The 12,184-nt window shown below is 39.2% G+C and overlaps 1 protein-coding gene across 2 annotated transcripts in view; it reads left to right on the top strand.

Annotated features, from left to right (window-relative positions):
- Positions 1-12,184, top strand: part of ANKS1B (ankyrin repeat and sterile alpha motif domain containing 1B) — a 325,003-nt gene that overhangs the window by 76,853 nt on the left and 235,966 nt on the right. For both annotated transcript variants that reach the window (XM_044454764.1, XM_044454762.1), the window contains 2 exons: positions 4,335-4,471; positions 11,594-11,774. In XM_044454764.1, the coding sequence (XP_044310699.1) occupies positions 4,335-4,471; positions 11,594-11,774 (318 nt within the window). The remainder of the gene's footprint in view (positions 1-4,334; positions 4,472-11,593; positions 11,775-12,184) is intronic.

The following is a 12,184-nucleotide window of genomic DNA, read 5'->3' on the forward strand; positions in this document are numbered from 1 at the left end:
TATCAGAAATGGTATCAGTCTTAATATAGCCATGCAGCTATGTATTTACAATCCTATTCAGAACAACAGTGATTCCACTTTGTACAGAAAAAAAAATCAAAACAATAAATCCAATCTGTTTTCTGTTACCCTTTGGTTCCATCTTTGGATCTTCCATCTGCTTTTTCACTGTTCTTTCTAGTAATATTATGTTGTTTGAGAGACCCAAGAAATATGCATGTTTGGTACTCTGGATTGTGGCCATTGTAATATGACTTTTATTTTTATCCCTCAAAATGTGAATTATTCAGAATTCTGTGTGTCATATCAAAACTGGCAGGCTATTTTCTTCATTTCTGTAGAGGTGGGTGCTTGCTTTGCTTTTTTTAATAAATTGAACTAGCAAAATGGTTTAAATGTCTTTTTGCCTCACCAAGTACCTGCAACAAATGGGGGAGAAATTAATTTGATCTTCTTTAAACAAACAGACTTAATTTACAGTTCACAGACTAATATGTGCGTTGGAACAGAATTATTCTTTGGACCCAAATTACTATGACTTTTAAATGAAATTCCAGGCATTAAAATTATGCACAAACATGCATACATTGAGGAAAGTTGCATACAAAAATAAATGCATTAATGTGTACATTTTAATTGCACACTGATGCATAAATTGGAGAAAATGGGATTTCGATTGAATACTAATATTGTCCAGAAATAGACTGATTTGACCATCACTCTTGTGTTGTTTAACCACTTTCAGTCCCAGGCATAAGTCTGTAGTGCTGGCAATCATTTAGGATTGATGGCTCAGTAAAATGCAGAACAGATTCTGCATGGATTCACAATGGAATAACATGAAATGTGTACAAAATTAAGACAAATACACCAGGCATTATGCAAAATTGCTGCTGAGTATGAGTGGGAGCCTCAGCAAATACAAGAGGAGCTAATGCTTTGAGCTGTTGACCTATAACTTAGTGAAAACATTCATTTCCTGAATGGGACAAATGTTGCATATTTTGTTGACCTGCCCCATCCTGGAACCAAGTGTTTCAATATTTCCAATTGCTGCATGATCTGCCAGCTTCCCATTACAGTAGTGGGGTATATAGCTAGTGCAAGAGCAGCATTAAACATTGCACATTATTTTGAGGTGGGGAAGGGAGGCAGGTCATCAGAAGAATCACTTCAACCACTTATTAAATGTGGCCTCAAAAGAAGAGAAATGGCTTTATTGTGCTTTTGGTGGTTTTGATTGGATGGCCACCTCATGTTTCATGATGGCTGAATTATTTTCACACTCAGCTTCTCTCATGTAAGAATTTTACCATTTGAAATTACCTCACATCAGTCATAGTTTGTTTGAGAAGAATATGATGGAGTATTCATTTATGTGTTAAAGGACTACACAAATTCCCAAGCTGAACACAATCCATCAGTGAACCAGGTGCTTATCAGAGAAGGAAGTAAAGTATCAATATAGGAACACAGAAATAAAAGAGAGAATGAACCTGCACAAAAAAGAGTTTGTTCATTGAGGCAAAAGCATTTTGACTCAAATAACTCTCATGGATGTTTATAATTATTATTTTTAAAGGAAACTTTCAGACTGGCCTGCATTTTTAAATTATGTTCTTCTTCCCTTTTGTTTCCTACTAGGGACTTAATAATCCCTCCACCCTTAGATTTGCAGTTCCAAGCAAATAAGAAACAGAAGCTTTATTGCGCTCCTGATATACCATAGTATATGGTTGGTGGGGTTTTTACTTGCTGGGACAGTTATGTAGGGCTGCTTCATAATGATGCCAGTCAATCCAGGTCATGTACTACCAACTCTCACTATTAGCTGGTGTGGTTGTTTAATTAAATGTTTGTAATTTGTACCATTCTTGCAGAAAATATCTACAATGACTGTAATTTTCTGTATTAAAATGTGGTAGCTGTCCACCAACTGTATTGATTATTTTTCAAAATCTGACTCCACAAAATAAAAGTTCCTGTTAACAAATACAATTTGATTCATTACATAGGCTATGTTCACAAATAATAATGAGCCATGACAGGAAGGGCTTGTTGTTACATGCGAATTCAGCAGGCACAGTGAAGTGTGGCACGTTTGATTTGTGAATCCAGTTAGAGTCCTTTTTCATGGTTTCTGTGTTTCTGCCATTGGGTTTGGCAGCAAGAAGGTTGCAGCTGCAGCAGACACTTTGGCCTCCCTTTTTGGCTGTCCTGTTCTGCATAGCAACTGCTGAGGCACCTGCACCATGATGTACTGCCTCATGCTGCTTTTTCCCATTGTGCACTTTCTTCCTGTTGTTGAGCTGCAGTGCTGGAATATAGATGGCAGCAGGGCATTGTGCAGCACCTTCTCCAGCAGCAGCAACCATGGAAGCAGTCCTGCTTGGCACTCCAGTCTGGTCACTGCATTCTGCTGGGGCAGCACTTTGAAAAGGCTGAATGTTCTAATTGAGAAGCCAGTGCTCCCCTCTTTTGAAGGTAGCATTACGCAAGAGAAGCACTCTGGCTGTGCACAGGCATCAGCATCAGAGCAATTGCCTTGAGAAACCTGGGTCGCCTTCTCTCTCTCCTGGCCTCTGTACCACTCCTGTCTTCTCCCTAGCTTTCCTGAGAGCTGTCAACAAGTTCCAGTGTCCCCCACCCCTTGCCACAGCTGTAGGACACACACATTCCTTGCAGCAAGCCAGAAAAGCTTTCCAGGCAGATGCCCAGGAGTTGTGCACCCTGGAGTTGATTCCTAGATGATGTGACCCATACCACCAATTGGATGGATATGGCAGCATGTAGAAACTACTCAAGCATAGTTACCTTATGAATGTGTGAATGCAGGACACAAGATAAGAAAGGTAGCTTTGTAGTATTGTTTAGTATAATGTATGAATAACCTCCTGGAATTAGCCTTGAAGTTAATTCCTATGAAGAATCATAGAGTGCATCCAATGTTAGTACTACAATTATTTAAAAAGGAATTGTTAGCACAGCCTTAATTTCCACAACAGCATGAAATCAGTTCTCTCACTACATTGGTGTCATTTATATGCCATTTATACCTTGCCCTCCTCATATTTGCTTTCCTTATATTCATTGTGGGCATGGGTTCTAACTGATCTCTATTGCCCTTTTAGTGAAATTCCTAAAGTTTGAACACCAGTGGCTTGTGATAAAGGGATTTTAAATGTGACAGAACATATAGAACAGAAATTGAGTATGATATGATAGAGTTTAGAGGGAAAAATTCTATAGGTTTCTATACTTTTGTAAGGACAGTTTTGGAGCACATGTGTAATAGGATTTATAGCCTGGCAATACAAAACCTCCTTAACTGTTGTTAATTTCCCAGTCAGGAATCCCATATTCAAAACACAGTGATGTCCAATCATAGATCACAAATATTTGCATTTCTTTGCTTCTGTGTTTAGAAGAGTAAACTACCTTGCAACCTTAATTCTTAGAAGAAACAGATGTGTGCAACTCTATTTTCCTTTGTTTGAGTTTTTATCAAGCTTTTTGTGTCCATCTTTTAAGATTTTGTAGGCTTAGGCATTACATAAGTATTCCTTTTAAAATTAGCAGTGGCTTTCCTGGATGAACACAGAGCAATAGAGATGAAGGGAAACAAATGAGAAAAGTGCTAATTCTCTTACAGAGTCATTATCACTACTCTACACCATCTGTGTTTAGATATAAAACTCTTCCTGTAAACATTTTTAATCTGTTATATAGTCTAAGTATATAGTCTAAGTATTTTGCAAGAAAAAAATTCTCTGCATGCAAGCACTGCAATTTGCCGTATTTACTCAATTGGGATATGTACAGGGACTGGAGCAACTGACAGTAGCCCTTACTGAGAATGCATTGAATAGCCACACATTGAGTAAATTTTACTGTGGACAAGCAATCTACTGGAGCTTGAAAGGGGTGCTAGAAATCAGTACCATCCACAGACAGTGCAAACCATTTGTTCACATATCTGCACACAACTGAAGCATCCATATATCTCTAAATGCTCAGTATAGGGTTACCCTCTGCCACTTCCAGCATCCTTCTGAATGCATGAGGCATGTCTTGAGGAACAATCCCCCACACAAATATTTTTCTGCATGTATGTAGTTCTGCTGGATTGGGGTTCTTGGCAATAATTTTAATCAGGACTGCATTCCTTTTCAAAATAAGTGAGTATCTCAAACTGAAAGCAAGCGATAACAGTTATACCTGGTAATAACAACAGCATATTTAGGTGTAATCTTTGTCTTCATAGCCAGTTTCCTCTTTCTAAATGAATATGATGTACAATCTTATAATCACTATACTGCTATTTTTATTCACAGATAATGCACCTCAAGTAGCAATTATTGAACCAGGTACAAGTAACCATAGAAACAGTTCAACAGGCCCAACACCTGACTGCTCTCCTCCATCACCAGACACTGCACTGAAAAATATAGTGAAAGTTATACGACCTCAGGTGGGTATCAGAAACAGAAACTGATTTGTATTAATATTATCTGCAAAATTGTCATTTTCTCATATTATTCTGATAAGAAAAATTAATAGTATGAATTAAATAGAATACCCTAATACCAAATAAATTTATAAGGATACAAAGAAATTAACACATTGTAATACTCTTATGTTATTTAAAAAAACCCACTTCTTGTTTTATTTTCAAGCTTGATTTTAATTAGACCTAAGCAGAGATAGCTTACCCAGTATTTTGATTTTGTGACCGTCAGAAAACACTTATCAGGTTACCATGTGCCCACCAGGAAAACAGCCCCCTAGACTACTATGGAAACAGTATCTTTCCTCTGCACCAGCTACAGCCAGCCTTTTGGGCTGATACAGAGAAAAGATGCTGGTCGCACAGTTCGGACTTGGTGACAGCATGCTGTGAGTGGGTGTGCCAGCCACCATTCCCAGTGGCCAACTTTCTTCTCCACTCACTGCCACTGTGAGCTCTGCATGCAAAAAAGGGGCACAGCAAGCAGATACACCAGCCACCATTCCGAGTGGCCAACCTTTCCACCCAGTTATTGCCACCATCTTGATTCTTAGCAAGCACTCACCAGAAACTTGGACTCTGAACTGCAGCAAAGCAGACTGGAGTCCAGGAAGCTGAAACAAGGGAATCCAGTGGATTTTCTGCCTATAACAGATTCTTCATGCATCCCTAATACAAACAATGTTAGTGTCTACATCACTGTTATTTTCAACTTCATGTTTTTCTTGGTGGCTCATAAATTTTCTTTTATTTTTTTATTTTTTACCCTAGTAGTTACAAGAAATTTGTACTACATGTTGTCTATTCAAGCCCCTCTATAACTGCACACTCCCTGTTGTCTTTCTTCTACAGGATCCCTATTTATCCCTTTCTGCCATAATTATTTTTTTCTAGTTAGTGGCTGGCAGTCAAGAAAACAGAAAAGCATTAGCGTTATTGTTAGAACAATCTGTTGTGTGATAGTTAATTGAAAACAGCTTTTAAATGCTATTTTCATCATGGAATTCTCAACAGATGGACCCAGAACATTGAATAGCTCTGCTGCTGGATTAGTTCATTTCTAATGTAATGTCTGGACTTAATTAAAGGCAGTGGCTTGGCTCTCACTGAATTCAACAGGATTGCATTCTTTGAGTGCACTCTGTTCAATATTTTTGAATGAATGAATGAATGAAATAGAGAACATGTGTATCAACCTTGCAAATGACACAGCACTTGTTTATTTTATTTTAATTATTTATAATATTTCCACTCCATATTCTAGTATGGAGATTTTGGAGCAGTGTTCAGTAACAGATAAACAATTAAAATAATAAATCAGTATGTTTAAAACAAAATCAAGAAAGTCAAATCAAGAAAACCATGCCCACAGCAACAATGATGGATCTAGGAGTAACCCCCAACTATGAGCCTGATCTTTGGAAGGGAGTGCAACCCCATACAGAACAATCAATGAGCCAGTCTCCTAGACTACCAAAATATAGCTTCAGTTTATTGTCCTTTAGTGATCCTGTCACTGAGTCTAGACACGGATCCAGGACTTGCAGTCTCACCTGACTGAGAGGTCACAGGGAAACAGGGATGTGTGTCATCCATTTGTCTTCAAATCCCCTAATGATTGCTCCCAACTGTTTCATATACATATTAAAAGACATGGGGGACAAGATAGTAGCCTACAGAACCCAACAGCTCAGCTACCAAGGGGGTGAGGAATTGCATTCTGAAGCTGACCCTGCAGGTAGCACCAGACCCACTGTAACCTTCAGTGCCCAGCCTACAGAATATCCAGAGCAATATCATGGTTTATGGTAGCAAAAGCTGATGATACATCAAGCAGATTTAACAGGGTCTCAATTCCCTGTCCATCTCTCAATAAAAGTAATCAATCAGGGTGAAAAGGCTGATTCAGTAAAGTAAAACAGGTCAAAACACAATCTGGAATGGATCTGGATAATTATTATTATTATTATTATTATTATTATTATTATTATTATTAACATTTCTATGCCGCCCCTTGCCGAAACCTCGGGGCGGCTTACAACATGATAAAATACATTGAAATACAATAGTACATAATAAATTACCATTAAATATAAAAATACAAAAAATACATTGCTTTACAAATACAAAATTAAAATTATCAGTATAAAATAAAAATATAGGATGAGAAAGAGAAGGATATCCTTCTCTTTATATCCTACAATAATCCCTGCAGTTGTTCTGCCATGGCCATCTCAAGTACCTTCCCTTGGAAGGAAAGAGGCATTTGCACCTGAATGCTACTTGTCAAATATCATTGGGTTCAGAACTGATTCCATCAGGAGTGATTGCACTAATACATTGAGAACAGGAGGAACCACTCCTTCATGCAGAGATGCATTTACCGTTCCCTGAACCCACCCACACATATCCTCTTGGCTATCTTTTATTAGCCAAGGGGAGCAAGAAGACATTGGTCATAGCAAGGTGCAGCTTTTATAGCAGAGTGCAGCAACTGAAATTGAACCTACAAGTGGCAGTGTCAACTACTTCACCTTGAGCTATTGCCAGTAACAGCATTAAGTTCTTGCTTGTCAGAGACCTAAGTGTGACCCAAAAAGATCACAGAGAGTCTTAGGATCAGGGCCCTATTTGCTGGGGAGAATGTTAACAGAAAAAGATTGCACAAAAGAGATCTGCTGGACAGGCACTTGAGGATGTAATCAAAATAGTAAAGCAAAATGCCCTAGAACATTCAGATAACCCTTGGATTCTGTCAGGTTCCTGTGGCAGACCATCCAAATGGTTCCCTCATCCCTGCAGAAGTGAAGTTCAAAACTCACCAGGAAATAGTCTGACCATGGCAGTGGGATTATTTGGACCCATCCTTATGCATTTTCAGGTTACTTATCTGAAAGCTTGGAACAAAGATGGAATTAAGGGTATGGTCTGCTTCATGTTCTTGGCTGATGGGAAACTAAAATTGTCAGAAAGTTGCCAGAGTCCATCAAGTAACAAGCTGGAACTCAAGAGGCAGCCTTAGCATGGAAATTAAGGAGATAAAATTATGGAGATAACAGGTTCCATAGGTTTTGGAGATTTTGCATTTAGGTCAGTGTGTGTCTAAAGCAGGAGTGTCCAAACTTTTTGCAGGGAGGGCCAGATTTGGTGAGGTGAAAATGTGTGGGGGCTGAGCATTCAGCCTGGCATACTTTGAACCATTAATATTAAATGCAAATGAACTATTTCATGAAAGACTAAACAAATAACTTAACTGCACTAATGTGAAGGGTGATAGTGAGATCTCGACTGCATTATATAGGCCAGGTTTGGCTCAAAAACAGTGGTTTTGATGCACAAGATGTCACGCAGGTGAAAGTCACTTTGTCTCGTCCTCACACGGTTCTTGTTAATGTTCATAACCGAGAATGTCTTCTCGCACGAGTATGTCGAACCAAACAAGCTCAGCATTTTCTTAGCAAATGTTCGAATCTCTTGGAACCTGTCTTTATCCAGCTGGCAGTAAAAGTTGACAAGAGGGAGCTGTTGGTGCTGACTGCACCACTCGGCGTCACACTGCAGCTCAATGAACTCCAGCTGCAGGTGGTCTGGAGCGTCATCAGGGTCCACAGAGAAAGGAGATGAAAAAAGCGTGATCTCCTTTTCAATAGCTGCAAAATCCCGAAAGCACTGTTGAAACTCCTCAGCCAGAGATGAGATGTCTGCTTCATACCTCCTTATTTGCGCACTCATATTGTTCTGCGGAAAACTGGTCATTATTTCCTGCAGCGAAGGGAAATGTGTGGTATTGGGCTGCATTTGTGACAGGTGCCTTTGGAAAAGTAGCAGCTTGGTCCCAAAGGCTTTGATATGTGAATACAGTTGGCTTACCACTGCATTTTGCCCCTGAAACGTGTTCAGCACGTTCAGATGCCGTGTTTTGTCAACTAAAAATCCAAAATCAGCCAGCCAAACAGGATCAGATAGTTCTGGCATCGGTTGTCCCTTTTTTTGCCAAGAATTGTCCGATTTCCTCCCTCAGAGAGTAGAACTGCTGCAGTGCAGACCCCCGACTGAGCCATCTTACCTCGTTGTGATACACAATATCTCCGTATTCAGCCTGGATGTTGAGTAGAAACTGTTGAAACTGGCGGTGGCACAGGGCTTTGGAGCGAATATAATTAATAGCCTTCATCACCGGTTTCATAACATGATTATATTTCAGATGTTTGGCACAGAGAACCTGTTGGTGAATAATACAGTGGAGTTTTATAGCTTTGCCTCCTTCTTCGCTGACTTTGTTACAGACTAAAGTTGATAATCCACTTCGCTCGCCAGCCATGGCAGGTGTGCCATCCGTAATAATCCCAGTGACTTTATTCCATGGTAGTTTCATGTCATCTACGGCGGAACAAACAGAAGCAAATAAATCTGTTCCTCTTGTTTGGTCCTTAAGGCTCTGGAGGTCAAGTAGCTCTTCACTCACGTTCATGTCATTGTCCACTCCTTTCAAAAAAATCAATAACTGAGCGGTGTCAGATGCATCCGTGCTTTCGTCGCAGGCTAACGAAAAAAAGTCAAACTCCACTCCTTTTGCCTCTAACTGTCTCTTAATATCAGATGAAACGTCTTCAATTCTCCATACCACAGTGTTATGAGCCAGGCAAACATTGGCAAACTCTTGCTTCTCAGGACAAATTTTCTCCACCATTTTCATCACGCAGTCTTTAATAATTTCACCCTCAGTGAAAGGTTTGCAGTGCTTGGCAATCAGTGTTGCCACCTCGTAGCTCACCTTTGTGGCATTTTCATTTGACCCACGGGCTCTTGTGAAAAAGCACTGCTGTGCCGTTAAAGCAGCTTCCAGTTCCTTCAATTTTTCACTGCGTTCGTTCCCAGTTAGCTTGTTGTAGTTAGCATGTTTCGTCTGGTAGTGCCTCTTGATATTGAATTCCTTGAAAACAGCCACAGTCTCTTGGCAAATTTGGCAGACACAGTTGTTTTGTATTTCAGTGAAAAAATACTCCAATTTCCACTTGTCCTGGAAGCGGCAGCCCTCGCTGTCAACTTTCCTTTTTTTAGTTACAGTTGCCATTTTAGAAATGGGCACACAAGCCTTGTGTCACAAGGGTCACGCGGGAGAGTGCTGACTCAGGTCTACTGCCATCTTCTGGTGAAATATAACCACCAGCCTTGAAGGAGCAGGGGGCAGCAGGGGACAGCTGTGGGAACCGCTGTGCGGTGAAGGGAAAAACGCTGGCCGGCAGGGATGAGTGACAGGCTGAGCTGGCAGGGAGAAGAGACTGCGGGCTGCTCGAAATTTGAAAACGGGCCGCAGTTGGCCCCCGGGTCGGACTTTGGACATGCCTGGTCTAAAGCCTTGCGCAGTACTGGATTTAATTATCTCAGCGACTGCCTCTTCCCTATGTCCTCTCTCATGTTCTCCGATCAGCAGAAATGGCTTTTTTTCCCCCATCTTCAAAGGAAAAGGGAATAATATCTGGAAATGTGTACTGTGCTGCCACTGGAGACATAAATTTATGATAATAAAAGTCATATTAACAATAATAAATAAATTGTGCATGACTTTCAGTGCTTCGTCAGTGACTGAGAATACAGTAAGTTTTTTTATATATTTTGGAGGTATGACTCAAACTCAAAATGATCTGGATAAAGTGAATAGATTGATATTCTGCAATAAGAGATGTATAAGCATTGAAAAGGAAATAAATGTTTAATTGATGTGGTATATACTGAAAGATCCCTTTCTAGACAGCAACACTGTTAGAAGAACTTGAAATGATCAGGGATTTCAAATCTGAAATGTATATTGCTATATGTTGGACGTCTGCTATAAATGAGCCTAGGGCAGTGATGGCAAACATTTTAGAGACTGAGTGCCGAAACTGCAACCCAAAACCCACTTATTTATCGCAAACTGCCAACACTGCAATAAAACCTGAAAACTGAGGTTTTAGTTTAGAAAAAACAGCCAGTCTAAGCAATATATATACACACACACACACACACACACACACACACACACACTTGGCAGCGCACTAACCAGCCATGCAAAAGCTCAGATGAATTGCAGCTAATGAGTCGTGACTCGTCACATCATTGCCTGGCGCCACTACTCCTTTCCGAGCATGCGCATGTTCTCATGTGTACAGTTATCTGATGCTTGGCTGCTGGGGCGATGCTGGGATGACTTGGCCCGCGTGCCAACAGAGAAGGCTCTGCATGCCTGCTGTGGCACGGGTGCCATAGTTTCGCCACCACTGGTCTTGGGTTTGGATAAAATTATATTTAATTGACTGGCTCAATAATTTATAATGTTAATCCTCCAATTAAAGTAGGGGTGCTCTTTTGTCTTTTCCTGCAATCTCCCTCTATTGATACTCTGTATATAGTGTGTCCTTCAGGCAAAAATACTAAATACTTAACATATTCTGTACATGAATGTCAAATTCCTTCTGCTAAATTATAAATAGTAGACTTGTCATCCATAAGCTCTCAGAAAAAGGTCTGGAGATGCATGTTAAACTACATGCACATCAAAGCAGGAAGGATAGCTGACATGCACCAATGACCCTTTGAATAGGTATTTCTCCTTTAGAATGTGTAAAACACTTTTGATCACATTGCTGTAGATTCCTGACATAGTTTTATTTTGAACTTACATATTATCAAGATCATATCTGAGAACATAACAAAATGTTTATTTAAATTCTGTTCATTATCATAGCTGTCTAGACTTTTAATACGATCATGCCATTGGTTCAAGACTGAAATGCTCATTTTGCAGAGTTGCTTTGAAAAAAGATACTACAATATAGATATTTTAAATCTCCAAAGGCATTGTCACATCTGGATTTTTGTACTGAAGATATATTATCCTGTGCTGTGTTTTTATTTTCAGTTTATAATATAGACATCCTTCTTAACAGATAAAACAATCCTAGAACTTATGTATAGATTATAAACTGAAAGTCATTGGATATGTTTGAATTCTTGATTAAAAGAAAAAATACTTAAGAGGTAGTGAAACTTAGAGGTAGAAAGGAAATGAAACTATTAACATTTCAACTCATTTCTTTCTTCCAGCCCAAGCAACGTACATCAATAGTATCAGCTTTTGAATTTCATCGACTAAATCACAGCCATGATTATTTTGAAATCAACTCTTCAATAGGATATGCAAGCTTTACTTCCAGCCCACCAATCAGTCCAGCAAACTATTCCATTGGATCAGTTGAGGGAAGCATTGAAGATAATGACATTCCAGGTAAATATGGAATGCACATTAACCCTGTATATTGATGCTTAAATAAACTGAAATCTTTATCTCTGAATGTTTACTTTATGACTAAGAGAAACAACAACAATATAGGTGATTAGTTTGTATGCATGTATTTTCTTGAAATCTTGAAATCTTATGCAATACTTTTAAACTAGCAACCAAATGCATTTTACAAATTTATTTAAAACTGAAACACATAGCTAATGAAGATCCAACTGTATCTTGTTCATTCTTCTGGCTATACAAGGGCCCTAAAAACCTCTAACACATGTATTTAAATATTTTGATAAATCACTCCTGACATCCGATGTTATTATAATACCATGTCAGTGATCATTCTGTTGGTAATCTTCTGATAATTATTTTATATTCTGCAGATAAAGAGATGTATTTGC

Source organism: Varanus komodoensis, unplaced genomic scaffold, assembly GCF_004798865.1.
Source record: "Varanus komodoensis strain SLA01 unplaced genomic scaffold, ASM479886v1 scaffold8, whole genome shotgun sequence".
In the NCBI taxonomy this organism is placed as follows: Eukaryota; Metazoa; Chordata; class Lepidosauria; order Squamata; family Varanidae; genus Varanus; species Varanus komodoensis.